Source organism: Mastigoproctus giganteus, chromosome 5 (genome assembly GCF_048544385.1).
Source record: "Mastigoproctus giganteus isolate SK-2022 chromosome 5, ASM4854438v1, whole genome shotgun sequence".
In the NCBI taxonomy this organism is placed as follows: Eukaryota; Metazoa; Arthropoda; class Arachnida; order Uropygi; family Thelyphonidae; genus Mastigoproctus; species Mastigoproctus giganteus.
This window is the reverse complement of record NC_143579.1, coordinates 193,873,603-193,894,051: the sequence shown is the minus strand read 5'-3', so window position 1 is coordinate 193,894,051 and position 20,449 is coordinate 193,873,603. Positions and strand designations below refer to the sequence as shown.

The window sequence follows — 20,449 nt, the reverse complement described above, 5'->3', positions numbered from 1 at the left end:
GACAGTTACATATCTGTCCGGAAAGTTTGTATCACACCTAATTAATTTATTTAACAATGTTTTGCACATAATCAATTGATATGCCTGTTAAGTTGCTACTAGCCTCTACTATTTCTGTAACAGTTACTTGCCAATCATTCATCGTATCCCCAGGGCTTGGCACATCCAGGGTCTTGAGCTGGATATCATCATTCTTCTCTTTCTTGGTGATTTCCTTCTACTTTTGACTCTCTCTCTCTCTCTCTTTCCGGGTAACTTGGGAATTTTTTTTTTTTTTTGGCTGGTGCAGCATAAGCCTCAGGCTTCCTTGCACCATATAGCTAATAATAATAATACCATGAACTTTATTAATGTCCAATGTGCTGTTCATCTTCAGTGCTGGTCCTGCCACTGACAATTTTTGCTAGCGAGGAGGTAGACTCCCCTAATGTATTTACTATGAATATCCTTGTGCAATAATCCTTTTTTTTTTTTTTTTTTTTATATAAAGGTATTTTATTATCATTCAATGTTTTCCATTTATGCACGCTTGAACCTCAATGATCTAAAAAAATATTTCTCATGAACTTTAACTTGGCATGCATTCTTATAATGCTTCAAATTATTAAAAATAAATACAGTGAAACTTCCCCTTAACGGACAGCCATGGGGAACGAGAATGTGTCCATTAGAGAGAAATGTCCACTAACAAGAAGTCTGAGGAAGAAAAAAAAAAAAAGAAAGAAAGAAAAATCGTTAAACGTTTAATGTAAAATTAAATTAAAATATATATACAGATTTTGAACAATATTTTTGTAAATAATATACAATTACATACAAAAGAGATATCTTAAGAAAAATACATACAGTAATCACTTATTTTCTTCTGCACCTTCTTCCGGCTGATAATTTTGTTTTCAACATTTGTTTGGAGTGAAGAAACCATCGAAAGTCCTTCAGTATCTTCTTCAGTGGCGAAAAACATTTTTAAACAACTGATTTGTATGAGCGCTTCCTTCTATTTTCATCGGTGGTTCTTCGTTAATATGTTCTTCGACAGAATGACCTCCTTCCATTTCTTCATCCTCATGAGGAACTTCTTGAAAAATATTGATGATAATGTCGTTGATATCTAGAGCACCATCTTCTGTAGTGAGGTTCGAGCCTATATCTTTGTAGCCAGGGTCACTTGTTGCAGAAGTATCGTACATTATCAATAAATGTTGAAGTTCTTGTTCTTCTTGGTGCTCCACATTGCTGTTCACAACTTCAATTTTTGCATTTCAGAAGCCAGACTTTACAAAACAGTTCACGACAGTTTGTTTTCTAATTGTGTTTACTGAAGAGGAAATCCATTGAATCGCATCTAGGATGCTGAGTTCCTTTGCAAGGTCACTCGCACATGTTACATCGTTCATGTTTGCAATGAGATGTCTTAAAACACGTTTTCTGTAGTGAAGTTTAAAATTTTTTATTATCCCTTGATCCAAGGGCTGACACTCTGCAGATGTGTTTGGTGGCAGAAAAACGATTTGAATGTTGGACAATTCAATGTGCGTGTGAGAAACCATGAAAAGAATAATTTTTCTGTTTTGACGAATCATGTTTCGGCTAAAGTGACTTATCCATTCGCTCATGATATCTCGTGTCATCCACGCTTTTTTATTAGACTTTCAGTCAACATTCAAAAGATTCAACTTTATGCCCTTGAAACAATGAGGATTTTGTGATTTTCCTATAACAAGAGGTTGTTCAAAATCTCCCAGCATATTTGTACACAATAGTACAGTCAAGCGTTCCTTAGAAATTTTTCCACCCTGGCACTTTTCATTTTTTAGACTCATTGTTTTTTCAGGAAGAGCTTTAAAAGACAACCGTTTCGTCACAGTTGTAAATATCCTTAGCTTCAAAATCACGACATAAATCTTCCAATTTGACGGTCCACTCTGTTACAATCCCAGTATCAACAGATCCACCTTCACCACTTACGGTTTTCCAAGAAATTTTATGCCGAGTTTTGAACTTGACTAGCTATCCCACAGAAGCTTTGAACTCATTTACTCCCATAGATTTCGCAACCTCCAAAGCCTTTTCCCTAATAATAGGCCCATTAATGGGAATTTTTTTAGCACATGCGCAACAAAACCACTCATACGTAACATTGTCAATTTGAAGTCCAACAGTTTTCGGGAATGATTTTTGAACCTGATCATTTACGTGTTGCCAAAATTGTTTGAGCAGTTCATTTTTTTTTTCTTTAGGATGTCGCTTACCTGCGTCTTCCCGATTTTGAATTTTGCAGCGAGATTGCGAACACTATTTTTTTGCCGATCATACACATTAATGAGTTCGACTTTATCTTTTAAAGTTAAATGTTTACGAGAAGACACTGTGCACTTCACAAGACACTGAACAAAACTGAAAACTGAAACTCAAAAGACGAAAGGCTGACACCCCCCCCCCCCCCTGCACACACCAAATTCATCAGCAGTTTTACACGTGCCTTAAAATTCTTGAAAAAGGGTTTAGAACCACGATGTAAACCTTGATAAAATTCAGAGAATTGGAAATAGAAAATAAACACACGATTGAGGCAATACGTGGAAGAAACGTTCCTAGAAAAAGGGCCGTGAGCTCGCCCGCTGTCCGTTATGGGGAGATCAAATTAAGTGCTAATCTAAACGAAACAGTGCAGACTGCCTGTCCACATTCGTTACAGAGAATGTCCGCTAGACAGAAGCTGAAAACACGTTAAAACCAATAGAGGAGAGTTGGGGAATTTGAAAATGTTCGTTGTAGAGAGATGTCCGTTAAGAGAATTTTCACTGTATATGTACCAAAATACATCTCCCTCCTACAAGAGGCTATAAACTGAGTGTTAGATTTTATATCACAAGTAGACACTTTTAATGTATGAAAACACTTTTCAAGTAGTTGCACTGGGAGATTTTCATATCTCAACCGCTATAATGTATAATGCAGCTGTGTATGAACATTTATACATGAATTTTATTTATTTTTTGTCTTATTTTTTATATATATTGTAATTGTAAATATGAGAGCTGTTCAATAATGAATGGTCATATTTTTTCACGAACAACTGTATTGCTTGCTATTTCTAGCTGAGCTGCAGAATTTAGATCAAACCAAGCTCCATCACATAGCAACTGTGCAATTCATTCATGTGCAGGGAGTGACCTTGGATGTTGATAAAGTTTATGCCTGTTCAGTTTCACCTATGTAACAATGGACATGATATACAAGGAACAGTATGCCACTCTCAAATTTTGTTTCTACTTCAGGAAAACTTCAGGTGAAGCATATGAAATGTTAAAAGACGTGTATGGTGAATCTATGCTTCCATAACGGTAAGGAAACTGGTAGAGATGTTGAGAATATAGGTAGGAAGCATGCACAGTATTCTCCATGACCATTTGCACATGACCCATGTCTGTGCACAATGAGTTCCAAGGCTACTCACACCTATGCAACAACAAGTTCGCACAGTGGTTGTTTGTCGGGAGCTGTAATGGAAGGTTACTAAAGATGGTGAGGTTTCGCACAAGGTAATAATGACAGATGAGACATGGCTTCATTTTGACACAGCACATAAGCAACAAATATTTCTATGTCTATGGCACAACACTGAAAAAAATCAAAGGTTGTAGCTGTGGCAGGAAAGGTTATGGTCATCTCTTTTTTTGACATTCAAGGAATGGCTTATCAGCACATTGTGCCACATCATATGACTATTACGAAAGCTTACTATAGAACAGTACTGCACACTTTGCAAATTACATTCATCACAATCAAACACAACTGAATGCAGGTGGGCGGATTCTGCATTACAACAATGCAAGAACTCACACTGTTGTCAAAACATTAATGTCAAATGTGTTCCTCATCCACTGTAGGGTGGATGAGGAACACATTTGCAGCCCTACAGCCCTGACTTTGCTCCCTGTAAATTTTTATTTTATTTTTTATTTTTTATTTCCAAAGTTAAAGGAACTTCAAGGAAAACATTTGCAATTGTCAGAAGTTGTAAAGACATTGGAGGTGATTCTGAAACTCATGTCAAAAAATGGCTTCAACCATGTCTTTAAAGAATGGCAGAAATGTTGGAGTAAATGCATTTCATTAAATGGGGTCTACATTGAAAAGGACCATCAAAATAGGGATGATTAATAAAGATATGCTTTGAAAAAAAAATTATGATCATTCTTTATTGAACAGGCCTCCATATAATACTCAAATTTTCATAATAGCAGTTCAGTTTCAAATAAAATAACTTAATAAATTAAATTAATAACACATTGTTGTGTCTTATCTCAGAAATTGTTGTTCTGTCATTACCTCAGAACTTTTTATTTTTAGTTAGTTATTCTTTTTTCTCTAGTTCTGTAATTTTATTTTCAATTTTAATACATTACATAAAGGTAAAAGGTAAAAGCAACCATTATCAACCCACTGCAGGGTGGAAGCCACCTCCTCAGTGATTCATATTGAGGGAAATGGATTATAATCTGTCACACTGGTCCAGTGCGGGTTGGCAGATTGTCAATCTGTCAATCTGTGGGTTGGCAGATTGACAGTATTTAGCAGTCAGGGGCTTGAACCCCGGTCTACTCAAAGAGCGTGTGCTACAGCACTCCCGCTCCTGACTACTTGGCTATTACAGAATAAATTTTACTTATTACTAGACCTCTTTTATTGAGAAATCTTTCTTTGTTTCTTCCTTCTTTTGTTCGTTTTCTTAATAATTTTGATTATTAAGAAAAAGAAAAAAAATTCTTAATAACTATGATGGACTTAAACCTGGAATTTGTTTTTTTCTTTTTTTTAAAGAAGGCTGTAAATTTTATAATACCTTAGTAATCTCTCATTATTTCAAATATTGATAATTATTTGAGTGGCAAGGGATGGCAATAAGAGTTGGTTACCTCTAGTTGTTAATGATTCAAATGACTGGTTGTATACCTGTACTGCATCTTTAAGTATAGATAACACAACCTAACCATCCCTTTCAAGTTTTTCTGTATTTCCATTTACTACATGTAATCCAGAGAGTGATCCAATGCACAATTGCTATTTTCTATATATTACTTATCTTGCACTAGACAGGCAAATTAGCCATGAATTTTCTAGTGATTTCATTCATATGCAGGGACAGATTGTTATTTACAAAAGAAAATGTTTTCAGGTTCTACAATCAACAAATACTTAAAGTAATGGAAAAGGAGGGATAGTAACATTCCAGGCAAGTTGGAAAATAAAAGAAATGTCATGTTTAAACAATATAAATATGAAAAAATAGCAATTTAAATTATACATATAAATATAGGCAGGTATTTTTAACTTATTAATAATCCAAAAATGACCACATGAAGCTTAACATAGTGGGGTTATAGAAGCAGTGGAGATAGAAATCAGCTTCATGAACCATGTGAGCTGCATGTATTTTTTTTAATTTCTTTCGAGAATTCTTTACAGCAGCATAATACAGCATCTTCAGGTTTCATTCGTGAAGCATACAAAATGTTAAAGACGTGTATGGTGAATCTATGCTTCCAAACAGTAAGGCAACTGGCAACATGCAAACCAGTGCACAGTCTCTAAAACAAGAACAAATGTAATGTTCATATCTTTTGTCAATATTATTTATATCTTATGCTCATGAAAGAGGAACTGACCATCAACTTTTTCAGTGTTCCAATTTCCATCATCTCCCCAGTCACATGGTCTGCTATTGTTCTATTCAGTCATTATGACAATGGGCATTTATATTATAATTTTGAAATGTCAATGACTATAAAATTAAATGCACTAATTAAAATACTAATTAAATACAGATCAGGTAATTCTACAGCAAATAAAACTTAATGTCAATCCTTCTGAAACTAAGTTCTGTCTCATTTTTCGCAAATGGAATTTACTGCTCCTATGCTCATCTTCAATGATACTCAGATTTCTAGGCAAGATCACATCTCTATTAGGGATTACCCTGACTCTTAATCTCATTAGGCATAAGTACATCACAAATATTGCTTCCCCTAGATTAAAAAAAAGGGGGGGGGTTCTTTTTCATCCCTTGGCATTACTTTTCTTCTAAACAACTACTCACTCTGCACTAATCTCAAATCTGCCCTACCATGGAATATTGTTCTCACATCTGGGGTGCTGCCCCCAAAACCCTCTCTCAAACATTTAGACTTCATTCAAAAGAAGGTAATTAAGTTAATTCGTGATCTATCTCTTACAAAGTATATCTAATCTCTGTCTCATAAACATTCAGTTTCTGCTGGATATTTTTTCTGTCTTTTCTACAGATACTTTTATGGGCATTGTTGTTCTGAATTAGCAACTGGAATTCTCCCACTCTCTTTCAAACCAGTCCAAACACATGCTGCAACCAATCAATTGTGTTACACACACACACACACACACACACACACACACACACACACACACACACACACACACACACACACACACACACACACACACACACACACACACACACACAATTAAAATTACTCAATGAAAAGTCATTTTGGATTTTAACCTTTTCTGGAGTACCTATGCAAGTATATATGTTTTTCAAGGTTGTTTCAAGTACAATTCAAATAATGTGTCCACTTATGACAGCCATTTCTTATCTGTGTCTTCAAATACCACCACTTTGCTTATTGGAGGCTTGAAGTGGTGGAACCTATGTTTAGTCTCTAGAGCTAAGTTCCGGTCAACCCTTCCCTATCTCTTCCATCATGCAGTATGATTGATGACTTTTGAGGTTATGATGAACGTCTTGGTGAGATCCAATATTCCTTACATTTCGAGGGTACAACTATAAAACAGTATTCGCAGGCCGGCCGCTAGTTAGTACACCGGACCAAACCTATTGGTAATTCTCTAGGAGGCTTCCGGATCAGCTAGTGTATAATCTTGCTACCTCTACTCTGCCAGATAGTGACTGGAGGGAGTCCGAGTAGTGTGTATGCGGGGAGCATTGTCGAGGCCACGTTATGTCAAGGATGTGGGTATATTCTTACCATATGTATGCCATATCCAAAATTTCATTACTTCATACAGAATGTAGCATGAACATTTCAACAGTTTTTCAACAGTGAAAAACTGTTGAAAAGGAGGCAGATGCCTCTGAAAGCTACAGTGTTTTAGCACTTTTATCATTCTTTGTTTTATCTACATTGTTTTATTGTAAATAATTCTTTGCAGTTTAAAATTTCATATTTTATTGTACAGACAGTTACCTTTTTATTAGTTTTATCCTGTGGAATTTTATCATTCTATTTATTTCATTTATCTACATCATTATTTTAATATAACATAACACTATTTATAATTTTAATAACGGTTGGTGTATGATTGTGCAGTTATTATGAATATTCAATTTCCTTCAAATAGACCCCAGAGGTCTATTTGAAGGAAAACAATATATCTTAAATTAGTTTATTGTGGGGAGAAATCTGTCACCTTTTGGAATATTGCCATGGATACATGAAAACTTGCCATACAGTGCATTTGGCCCAAAATACTTTTGTTACAGTAGTTCTTTTATGTGGGATTTCTCTCAAACCTTATGATAATATTAAACACTTTGCAATGTGTAAACTATTATTGCATTCACTACAAAAAAAAAAAAAGTAATAAAAACAACAATTAACCTTTCAATTTGATTCTGGAACATTTTGCTGTCATTAGTCCATCTGACTCTTTCACCACCAAGGCCAGAAATTAATGCTTCAGCAGCAAGCATCTTGTTTTTGCAACTTTCAGCATCATCCACGAGTTCCTAGAACAGTGCATTTGGCCCAAAATACTTTTGTTACGGCAGTTCTGTTATGTGGGATTTCTCTCAAACCTTAGGATCATATTAAACACATTGCAATGTGTAAACTATTATTGCATTCACTACTAAAAAAAAAAGTAATAAAAACAACAATTAACCTTTCAATTTGACTCTGGAACATTTTGCTGTCATTTGTCCATCTGACTCTTTCACCACCAAGGCCAGAAATTAATGCTTCAGCAGCAAGCATTTTGTTTTTGCAACTTTCAGCATCATCCATGAGTTCCTAGAATAAAAACAAGAATAGCTGTATGCTAATATGCTGAAAACTGAGGACATCAGTGATACCATAAGAAATAGATTTGAAGGGAAAAATTGCCATTTAAAATAATCAAAGTAAACTATATAATCATAATGAAATTATGAACAAACTTTGTTTATATATTCATAAAAAAACAAAAAAGGAACAAACAGAGAACTTGGAGAGTCAAGATCATATTATCATTACCTTTCAATAATAATATTATTTTTAATAAAATCCAAAATTGTGATGCTGCTACATGTTGCAACTTCAGAGCACCCTTTTGTTCACCTCACTAATCAAGTTGCTATTGTCTATGCCCATTCCAACAGATCCACATCCTTCCTAAAATGAGGTCTCCAGACTTGTATGCAGTACTCACATGTGGCCTAACAATTGCCTTATACAATGGTATAATCACCTCCTTATCCCTATTGGCAAAATTCCTGATATCATTGACAAAACTCCATGAGCTGTCCTAACAGCCCATCTGCACTGCTCAGAAAACTTCAGATCTCTTTCTTCTCCACTATTCTGAGTGTAGTAGCACATGGTTGGTATGTTATTCTGGGATTATTGCTAACCATACACAGTACCTTGTATTTGTGAATGTTAAATTCAACAGCCATTCCTCAGTCCATCTGTTTAATTTTGATATATCTTGTTGCCATAGCATACCCTAATTTCTCTCATTAACCACACTTTCAAAATTCAAAATAAGAAGATATATCATTAAGAAATACACAAAACAACAATGGGTCAAGCACTGAACCCTTGGGGACTCCACTAATAACATTAGTCCATGAAGAGCAGTGTCCATTTATTACCACTCTTTGCCGTCTCCCACTCCTCCATCTCATTATCCATTGCAGCAACTTGTCCTTAATGCCATACTGCTCCAATTAGTACAAACATTTGGAGCGAGTGGATGGGTGAAATTGGATTTTTTTTTTTTTTTTTTTTTTTTGGCTGATGCTATATGAGCTTGCTTTTTTGCATTATGTGCCTTTACTAATGCTAATATCAAAATTATTTTTTGATCCAGTTCCTTTCTGCCCACATTGTAGTATCCAATCAAATTGGTCAGACAAGACTTCCTCTTACCAAATCCATGCTGTGTCTGAACTATTACTGCAGTCTTGTCTAGGTGATCCTGAATCACTTCTTTAACCAGTGACTCCATTATTTCCCCCCAAACAGAAGTAAATACACTAACAGGTTTAAAATTATTTGCATTAATTACCCTTTGTGAATTGGGGATACATTTGCACATCTCCAGTTCATGGGTACCACTCCTGAAACTAAGGATGCTCTCATAATTATGGCTAAGGGTTTGCTTACTTCTTTTGCTGCCTCCTTTAATATAACTGAAAAGTCACCAGGTGGTGTCTTTTTTATGTTTAACTTCATCAATTACACCTTCACTCTGCTCCCTGTTATTACAAAATCATTTAGCTCCCTGTTAGAGTTTAGTAAACTCTGTCCTCCCTTTCCTTACAGAATTCCTCAGGTGTGAATCTAGATGCAAAATACTCATTGAATTTATCAACTATCTGAGCAGAATCATCAACAGTCGATCCACCAACATCAAGTGGATCAATCTGATTCATCTCCTTTCTTCTAGAGTTTACATAAGCAAAGAAGTCTTTGTGGTTTTCCTTTACCTTCTTTGCTATGAATTTCTCATAATCAGCCTTCGCTTTCTTAACCTCCTTTGTGACTTGCTTTTATCTGCCATAGGCTTCTGTGTCCAAATACGGAGGATGCGGAAAGGTCAGGGAATGACCACCGCATATTCCCGGAGCAATATGGCCTTAGTTGCTCATGCTCCTAAAAACCAAATAACAAACAACAAACAGCTTCTGTGTCACCTGCTAGTTTATATGCATCCCACGCATTTTTCTTCTCTGTCACGAGCCTCATTAATTCATTTGACATCCATTTTGGCCTAAATTTTGAACAGTATTTCTTAGTTTGTATGAAAAGCCAAGATTAATTCCCCAAAGGCCTCCCATTTAGATTCCTGTTTTTAACATCATCAGCTGATCCCACTGCACAGAATTCAAAAACTGTCTGAGACCACTGTAGACCACCTTTACAAAAACAAAAACTCTTTCCTTTACCCTTGATTATAGTTACATCTTTAAGGAAATACCACATCAGTAGATTGTGATCACTGTCACATAGTAGTTCCTTTATCTGCAAATTCCTAATACATGAGTCACCACTGCTGGTAATCAGATCAAGAGTATTACTCCCTCTGGTTGCCCCTCGAACGTGTTAATGTAAAAAACAATCCTCCAATAAATCCACAAAAGCATTGCTAGCATGCAAGTGACCAATCCCCAAGTTCCAGTCAAATCTGGAAAGTTAAAATCCCTATTATAAGACATTCTGATTTTCCAGCCCACTCTATTTCTCTGCGCAATTGTACTGATCAGAATCATTAGACCTATAAACCCACTCCTCTCATTTTCTCTTTTCCCAGTGTTTATGTCACACCAAACTGACTCAATATTGCACTGTCCACCCATGTCAACTGGATTTAGGGAGTACAATGTGCAAAGACTGGATAGGATGGGAAGGGAGGAAGGGTTATGCTGTTAGATAAGAAACACACAAATTTCAAACATAGAAATTTGTTTGAAAATTCTTGCACCCTTTCTATTTGTGTTTCTTATCTAACAGCATAACCCTTCCTCCCTTCCCATCCTATCCAGTCTTTGCACATTGTACTCCCTAAATTCCAATTCTGCACTGCTTATATCTGTGTGACACCATGGCTCTGATATTCCAACAATATCTGCCTTTGATATCTTGGCCAGAACTTCAAATTCATCAAATTAATTTACTATACTTCTACCATTGGTGTACATGCAAGTATACATGCACCTGTTCTTACTCACGCTAACACAGCCCATGTATTTACTTGTTCCATGATGACTCCCAGCTCTTGAAATCCCCAGCAACCTGCTCTCTAGGCTGCTGCCCATTACAACAGAAGCAATGCAAGAATCGCTTTCGCCTCTGCCTGAGGCTACTGCTAATCTTTTAGTCCGTGAATCCCCTCCCAAACTAGCAGTTTTCCGACACACCTAACACTGCCTCGATAGCATCAGGAAATATTCTTGCACCCTTTCTATTTAAGTGTATCCCATCCCTGTAGAAGCAGTCTCTCCTGTTGGTAAGCACAGACCACAATGAAAACAATTCTACCCAATGAGCCTTGCACAGTCTCTCCAGGGCCAAATTGATTGACAAGGCTCTCATCATATACTCTGTCCTATCGTGTCTGTGCAGAATTGCAGACACTTTCAAATTCAACTCTAGCTCACGACTTTTTTTTAACATTGACCTGTACTTGTTCTTCAATGAATCTGTCATCTCAATTCATATTCTTCAGAATGACTTTCTACTAAAGCCCATGACAACTCAGGTTTCTACAGACATCCAGTGGTTTGTGCAGCATGGTGCCATGCCACATATAGCTAATGCAGTGCTGGATTTTTTGCACACTGTCTTTAGCATTCACATGTTATACTGGTCACATGTATTCACATGTTATAATCATTACAATACTGCAGGTATTTTTGAGTCCAGACTGGAGTCTACCTCTGAGTTCAGACTTGAACACAATTGTGACTTTTCATGTGAGATTTCTTGAAAGAGTTATTGTGCAAGAAACCTGCTATACTTGTGGACTTGAGAAGCAAATGATTGAATAAATGAGTTTCTCAGGAAACATTTAAATGTAACAATATTTCTGCACTACCCTGTAGCAGCCAAATTTTGTCAGGATTTGTTCTACTGAAGAAGGAGGATGCTGAGAATAAATTTCTAATTTTAAATCAAATCCAATCATTATAACTTATTTCCATTTGTTAACTATTAAAATTAAGGCAAACTTACATTACCATAAATGTGATCAACATTAAGAAAACAAATGTTTTTATAAAAATACATAGCAAAAGTTGAATGATAACTTTTATTAAAAATACTTTTTCTCAGTTTCTGATTATAAGCAATTATTATATAATTGGTTGTAATCAGAAAAAAATACAACCAACTATTATATATATATATATATAACTTCATATATATATGAAGTTATGTAGAAGAATATAAGAAATAGAAAAGGAGAAAGAGTGGCAGAACAGATTAATGCCATCAAATTTATGATGGTAGATTACATCTGTCTATATATAACAGTTTTTTAGTTAATTATAATACCAACTAGATAAATTGTAGAATTTAGCATAAAAGTATTAGGGGTGAAAACTATACTAACTAGTTCAAAGGGCCAAGTATTTAGGTAACCTAAGGGTACAACAAAGAAGTCCAACTTAGGTTACCCAAATACTTGGCCCTTTGAACTAATGAGTATAGTTTTCACGCCTAATACTTTTATGCTAAATTCTCCAATTTATCTAGTTGGCATTATAATTAAATAAAAAATTGTTAAATATGTATACATAGAGAGAGAGAGAGAGAGAGAGAGAGAGAGAGAGAGAGAGAGAGAGAGAGAGAGAGAGAAATTTGTATATTTTAACATTTTATTTTAAACATACCTTTTTTTCTGCAAGAGCAGCATCAAGCTTTGCTTGAACCTCATTCACTTCTGATTCCTTCTCAAATAGAATTTTTTCAGCTTGACTCAATTCTTTGTTAGCAACTGCAGCCTTTTTTTCCTGTTCAGCAAGATTTGCCTGCGGAAACAAATTTCTATGTTTGAATTTACATACAGTGGTGGACAAAAAAATGACATCACTTGTGAATTTTGCAAATAATGTGTTTTGTACTGCATTGTGAGTTGCAGAAATGTTTGAAATACATTTGTAGATGGGATATATATCTCTGTGAATGAAATACAATAAAAGGACTCCACCTGATATACCTAATTGCCATAATTATCTTCTTCTCAAAGGTAAAATGCGTAATTAATGGAAATATGAGAAATCATAATGGCAATCATGACAACCAAACATACATTTTATTGCATTTACGTGTACAAACTGAAATGATATTACATGTACAAGTTAACGTAATAGTATTATATATATTGTAAATCAGCAAAATAAGTCCTCAATATTTTTTTGTTCTTCTTTGAGCTGCAATTACAGACTTGCAACGATCTGGCATAGAGTTAATCAACTTATGGATATACAGCTGCCCAATTTTGTGGTACCACGCCTTTATAATGCTCTCCTGCAGCTGAATCTTATTTGCTTCTTCTGAGCAATTTTAGATGACATTATGTACCAGCAATTTTCAATAGGGTTCAAATCTGTGCTGTTGTTAGGCCAGTCCATTGCTGTAATGCCAGTATTTCTGAGGTATGACTGCACTTTAACAGAGAAAAAAAAAAAAGGGAAAACACTGGTGTAAGTATCTTTTAGGACTTGTGAGACAAGAAGACAAACTCATCATTAAATCTAAATAGCATAAAACTTACCAATTTTGCTGTGTGGCAAGGTCCCGTTGAAAAATCCAGTTTTGGATGTCTGTGTGGCGATTCCCAAATAACGAGTTTCAGGCACTCTTCCAAGATAGCAGTGTAGGTTTCTGCATTCACCGTTCCGTTAATAAACTTAATTTGCCCCACCCCTTTACCTGTTATGCATCCCCAGTCCATCTGACTGGCGGCGAATTTTACCATCGGTGTTATGCAGTCAGGATTGTATGCCTCCGATGTTCATCTTCTGACATATCACTTCCCATCCAAGCCATGCAGGTTGAATTTCGATTTGTCAGAAAAGATGATTGTGTCCCACTGCTCTTTTGTCCATGAAACATGCGTTTTAGCCCAAGCAAGTCGCTTCTTCCGCATTTGTTGGGTCAACAAAGGTTTCTTCTTGGGCCGCTAAGCATGCAGACCACATTCCGAAAGCCGTCTTGGGATAGTTCGGGCACTTGTTTCAATACCAGAGGCCATCTCAAAGTCCAATTTTAGATCAGGATCACTAGCATGGTGATTACGAAGGCACAGCCATTTCAAATATCGACCTCGGGAAGGCATAGTCACTCTCTTATAGTCTGATCCAGGCCTTCTCTTCACATCACCGGCTTCACGCTTTAATTTTAGCACCCGGGATACTGTTGACTGGTGGGAGCCTATTTTATCAGTGATAGCATGCGTAAAAAAGCCCTTCCTGGGACAGAGCAACAGCTGCACTTAGTCCTTGAGTTTTGTCACAGACATTCTCTCAGATACACCAGACAAGCTGTACTTGCTACCTGGGAGTCTAAAACGCTGATCGAACTGATATTTGGGTGACGCTCAAGTCAAGTGGACCCAATTTCGCCAAAGTCCGGACGGTCTATGACAGCCAAATCCTCTGCTTGCACCTTCACGATGGTGGGACTGTTAGTAATCCTGGGTATAACCTCCATGCACAAGTACATGGTGGGTGACCACCCAGGTGTGAACCAATGTAAGCAGGGGTCGAGGTGTGGCGCCCACACCACATGGAGGAACGCCGACCCTCTATGATACCAGGCAGTACCAGGTGGTAGATGACTCTCATCAACCGGTGAAATACTACCACTTTGCTTATTGGAGGCTTGAAGGGGTGGAACCCATGTTTAGTCTCTAGAGCTAAGTTCCGGTCAACCCTTCCCTATCTCTTCCATCATGCAGTATGATTGATGACTTTTGAGGTTATGATGAATGTCGTGACGGGATCCAATATTCCTTACATTTCGAGGGTACAGCTCTAAAACGGTGTTCGCAGGCCGGCCGCTAGTTAGTACACCAGACCGCACCTATTGGTAACTCTCTGGGAGGCTTCCGGATCAGCTAGTGTATAATCTTGCTACCTCTACTCTGCCAGATAGTGACTGGAAGGAGTCCGAGTAGTGTGTATGTGGGGAGCATTGTCGAGGTCACATTATGTCAAGGATCTGGGTATATTCTTACCATGTGTATGCCATATCCAAAAATTTCATTACTTCATACAGCATGTCCCACCCACCATGAATTGTCAAACAAATAGAGCAAACTTATCTGCGAAAAGATCTAAACCTATCAAGCACTTCCTATTTCATTTCACAAATATACGTGGTCTCAATTCTAATCTCAATGATGTCCATTTCCACTTGCAGTCTGCCAAACGCCATGTACTTTTTCTGACAGAATCTCAGTTATCGGTTGATTCAACTACTGCTCATCTCAGATGCCCAAATTATTCGCTGTATGATTCCTTTCGCCTCAAAGGTGGTACTTGTGCATATGTCCATTCTGATATTCCCTGTCAGAGACTTGGCAATTTGGAATCTCTTCTCTTTGATCTTCTCTAGCTTAAAATCTCTCTACTTCATTGTGTCAAATTCATCTATTGTCTCTACTGCTCTCCCAACTTCACTAATCACTTGGAGCTCTTTGACTTCCTCTCTTTGTAACTTGACTTTCTCCAGTCCAGCTTTCCTAACAGTGAAGTAATTTTCCTTGGTGATTTTAATGTTCACAACTCCAGCTGGCTTCCGTTTTCTAGTCACACTGACCCAGCTGGTCGAGATGCAGAGACTTTTGCAATTACTAATGATCTTGCACAGATTGTTCATTTACCTAAAAGAATACCGGACAATCCTAATCATACAGCCAACTCCAGTTTTCTCTCTGAGGGTGATGGTAGATGGCTCTCTGTCTTCTAACTTCTCCACTAATGCCGGTGTGCTCCATGGTTCAGTTCTTTCCCCCACTCTTTTCTTCCTGTATATTAATGACCTTCTTCCATTGATCTTTTTCTCACAAACAACTCTTCTAAGTACATGGTCGAAGTGAGAGGTCCTTTAGGCACTTCAGATCACAACTTGGTGATTGTCTCTTCTCCAATGGGGCCTTTATCTCATAGCTATTCCCAACCTCGTGTTGTTTGGCATTACAAGAATGCAAAATGGGGTTACCTGTGAGATTTCTTTTCTTCTTTTCCTTGGTCGGATTACTGTTTCAAAACTTCTGATGTCAACATTTGCTCAGATCGTGTCAGTGAAATTATTCTTGCAGGAAATGAATCATTTATCACACACTCCACTTTAAAATCTCGTACTTTATCTAAACTTTGGTTTTCTAATAAATGTGCTAGGGCTGTTCAAGAGAAGAATGTTGCACATTGTAATTGGCTTGTTTCTAATTCTTCAGTTTAATTTTCTGCCTACACCAAAGCTCGCAACAATTGTAAAGCAGTTATTAATCAGTCCAAACTAGAGTTTGAACATCCTAAGAGTAGAAAACTTACTTCTTGACTTAATGGTAGCCGAGAATTCTGGTCTCTTGCCAAAGCTATTGGCCGCAACTTTTGCCCATCTCTTCTTCCACCTCGGTCAAAACCAGATGGTTCTGTTGTCACTTCAGCCAAGGATAAAGCTGACCTGCTAGCATCCCATTTTTCTTCCAACTCATGTATTAATGATCTTGGTAAAACACCTCTCACCATTCCCAACACGCTCCATTCAATGCCTCCTGTGGTCTTCCGTCAAAAGGATATCAGAAGGATTTTGATGAATCTTGATGCTAAGAAAGCTCCAGGTTCTGATGGTATTTCTCCACTTGTTCTCAAAACCTGTGCTCCTGAATTTACTCCTATTCTTTGCTGTGTTTTTTCACTTTCTTATTCCAAAGGTGTTTTTCCTTCTGCTTGGAAATTTGTTCATATCCAGCCAGTTCCTAAAAAGGGTGACAAATCCCTCCCATCCAATTATCGTCCCATTGCAATTACTTCTACTCTTTCTAAAGTAATGGAGAAATCAATTAACCGCCAACTCTTAAACTACCTAGAAACCTTCCGTCTGATCAACAATCGCCAGTGTCAATCCACTTGTGATATTCTGGCTTATGTTACCCATTTATGGCCTAATTCAATGTAAAAGTTCGGTGAAACACAAGTAGTTGCTCTTGACATCTCAAATGCTTTTGATCATGTTGGGCATAAAGGTCTTCTAAACAAGCTTCCATCTTAGCTTCCAAGCTGCCAACTGTTTTTAGTAATTGGTTATCCAGTTTTCTCTCTGAGGGTGATGGTAGATGGCTCTCTGTCTTCTAACTTCTCCACTAATGCCGGTGTCCTCCAAGGTTCAGTTCTTTCCCCCACTCTTTTCTTCCTGTATATTAATGACCTTCTTCCATTGACTGGAAATCCTATCCATAGTTTTGCCGATGACAGCACATTGTATTCCACTTTCCATTTTGAGAAACCTTGTCCTGCTCAATCAGCTTCAAGTTCTCGAAAATCTGCTACCAATTCCTTAAATGCCGATCTTCAGGTAATTCTACAGTCGGGCAAAGACAACTTAGTTGATTTCAACACTTCTAAAACTCAGTCTTGTCTTATATCTCGCAAAAAGGATTCTTCCATTCCTATGCTTATCTTTAGTGACACTCCGATTTCTAGGCAAAATGATATATCTCTTTTGGGGATTACCCCGACTTCTAATCTCTCTTGGCACAAGCACATCACAAATATTGCTTCCTCTGCATCTAAAAAACTTGGTTTTCACTTTCGCTCTCGGCGTTACTTTTCTTCCAAACAGCTCTTCACTCTGTATAAATCGCAAATCTGCCCTGCCATGGAATATTGTTCCCACATCTGGTGTGGTGCCCCCAAAACCTCTCTCAGGCTTCTTGATTCCATTCAGAAGAGGGCAGTTAGGTTAATTAATGATAGAACTCTAACAGAGTCTGTCCACTCCCTTTCTCATATTCGTACTGTTTCTGCTGCATGCCTCTTCTAAAGATACTTCCATGGGCACTGTTCTTCTGAATTGGCTTCTATAATTCCCACTCTCTATCTTTCAAAACAGTCCTAACACATGCCTCCACCAGCCAACACCCATTTACAGTCCAACTTCAAACCCACAGAACCAACTTTTCGTCGTCCTCATTTATTCATTCAACTGCCATTTTCTGGAACAACCTTCCTTCATACGTATTTCCTGAAAATTACAATCTACAGAAGTTCAAGTCCGATGTCAACAAATATCTTCTTTCGTCTTCTCAACCTCCAACCCAAGCACAGTACTAAGTACTATAGGTCCTAATACCTCCCGTGATTGATTGGGGTTCACATATAAAAAAAAAAAAATGCAGACTCCTCATGAGTGTGTATACCCTTCCCATTCTGTATTTATAGAAACAGCTGAATCAACACCTTTGCTTTGCAAAAAACAAAACAACTGTAATCAGATAACATCTTATATGTTTCACTGCAAATATTATTTTTTTTAAGGCGATTCCGTTTTTTGGCAACAATGTATATATATATATACATATGCACAGCACACAGCAATGAATACCGTAATATTAAGTTTGCACATAGTTGTTTTGATAGAATACCCTGGTCTTCTCTACTCAATAAACATAATAGATTACTTCCTTCGCATAGGAATTATAAATTTAATATCAATCACTGTTTCAGCTATGATACACAAAGAGGACTTAAAATATGGGTAAGTCTGCCAGGGCAAAAGGTTGATGATGTCGTAGAGCAGATATCATCTTTTAGGGACACAAAAAGTGATATTGTTGTACACGTTGGCACTAATAATATTAATAGTAGGAGACCGGCAGAATTACTTAACAAGTACAGGTCACCATTGAAAAAAAGCCGTATATGATGAGAGAGCCTTGTCGATCAATTCAACGCTGGAGAGATTGTGCAAAGTTCAAGGGGTAGAATTTTTCTCAGCCTGGTCTGTGCTCCTTAACAGGAGAGACTGCTTCTACAGGGATGGGATACACTTAAATAGAAAGGGTGCAAGAATATTTGCTGACGCTATGGAGGCAGTGTTAGGTGGGTCAGAAAACTGTTAGCTTGGGGGGGGTATACTTGGACTAATAGATTAACAGTAGCTGCTGGCAGAGGTGAAAGTGATTCTTGTACTGCTTCAATTGGAATGAGCAGCAGCCTGAAAACAAGATGCAGGGGATTTCAGAGACTGCTGGGAGCTATTGCGGTACAAGTAAACACATGGGCTGTATTAAGGTAGCTAAGAATAGGCACAGCTGTATGTATACTTGCGTGTACACAAATGCTAGGAGTTTGGTAATTAAATTTGATAAATTAGAGGTATTGCTCAAAACATCAAAGCCAGATATTTTTGGGATATCAGAGACATGGTGTCACACAGATATAAGGAATGCAGAAATGGAATTTGGGGAGTACAATGTGTAGAGGAAGGATAGATAGGATAGGAAGGTACGAGTGGTTATGCTATTAATTAAGAAACACATAAATTCCAAAACAAGTACAACAAGTCGACATGGCTGGACAGTGCAGTGTTGAATCAGTTTGGTGTGACATAAGCACTGGGAAATCAAAATTGGGAGTAGTATGTGTTATAGGTCTAATAGCTCTATGAGTATAATAAGAAACTGTACAGGGAAATAGAGTGGACTGGTAAATCAGATAGTCTTATAATGGGAGATTTTAATTTTCCAGATATTGACTGGAATTTGGGGGCTGGTTACTCACACACTAGCAGGGCTTTTGTGGATTTATTGGATGATTGTTTTCTACATCAGCATGTTCGAGAGGCAACTAGAGGGAGTAATACTCTTGATTTGATTATCAGCAGTGATTCTTCATGCATTAAGAATCTGCAGATAAACGAACCACTAGGTGGCAGTGATCACAGTGTGCTGAAGTGGGATTTACTCAAAAAGGTAACTACCATTAGGGGTAAAGGGAAGGGTTATTGCTTCCGTAAAGGCGACTACGATATTGCTTCCGTAAAGGAGACAACTAGAGGGAGTAATACTTTTGATCTGATTATCAGTAGTGATTCTCCATGCATTAAGAATCTGCAGATAAAGGAACCACTAGGTGGAAGTGATCACAGTGTGCTGAAGTGACCTATTATCAAAACCTTCCTTTTACCATCAGGAGTAAGGGGAAGGTTTTTTGCTTTCATAAAGGTGACTATGGTGGTCTGAGACAGTTTTTCAATTCTATACAGTGGAACCAACTGATGGTGTTGCCAACAGCAAACTCAAAATGGGAAGCATTCCAAGAATTATAAGCTACTAGGATTTTCATACCAACTAAGTATTATTGTTCAAGATTTAGGCCTAAATGGATGTCAGATGAACTAATGAGATATGTGGCAGAGAAGAAAAATGCAGGATACATATAAATTAATAGGAGACACAGAAGCCTATGTAGATATAAGCTGGTCTGTAACCAAGTCACAAAGGATTTGTTATTTGGTTTTCAGGAGCATTTGCAACTAAGGCCATATTGCTTGGGAGACATGTGGTGATCATTCCCTGATCTTTCCGCATCCTCTGTATTTGGTGGTCACGGGCTCGAACCGTGGGCTAATCAAGAAACATGTGCTACGCACTGCTGCTTCTGCCCACCTGGTTA

The 20,449-nt window shown here is 37.4% G+C and overlaps 1 protein-coding gene across 1 annotated transcript in view; it reads right to left on the bottom strand.

Annotated features, from left to right (window-relative positions):
* Positions 1-20,449, bottom strand: part of LOC150085960 (dynein axonemal heavy chain 8-like) — a 1,559,705-nt gene that overhangs the window by 401,145 nt on the left and 1,138,111 nt on the right. Inside the window, exons 66-67 of the mRNA XM_090374756.1 lie at positions 12,659-12,796; positions 7,948-8,075 (exon numbers count right to left, since the gene is read on the bottom strand). Of these exons, the coding sequence (XP_090230882.1) occupies positions 7,948-8,075; positions 12,659-12,796 (266 nt within the window). The remainder of the gene's footprint in view (positions 1-7,947; positions 8,076-12,658; positions 12,797-20,449) is intronic.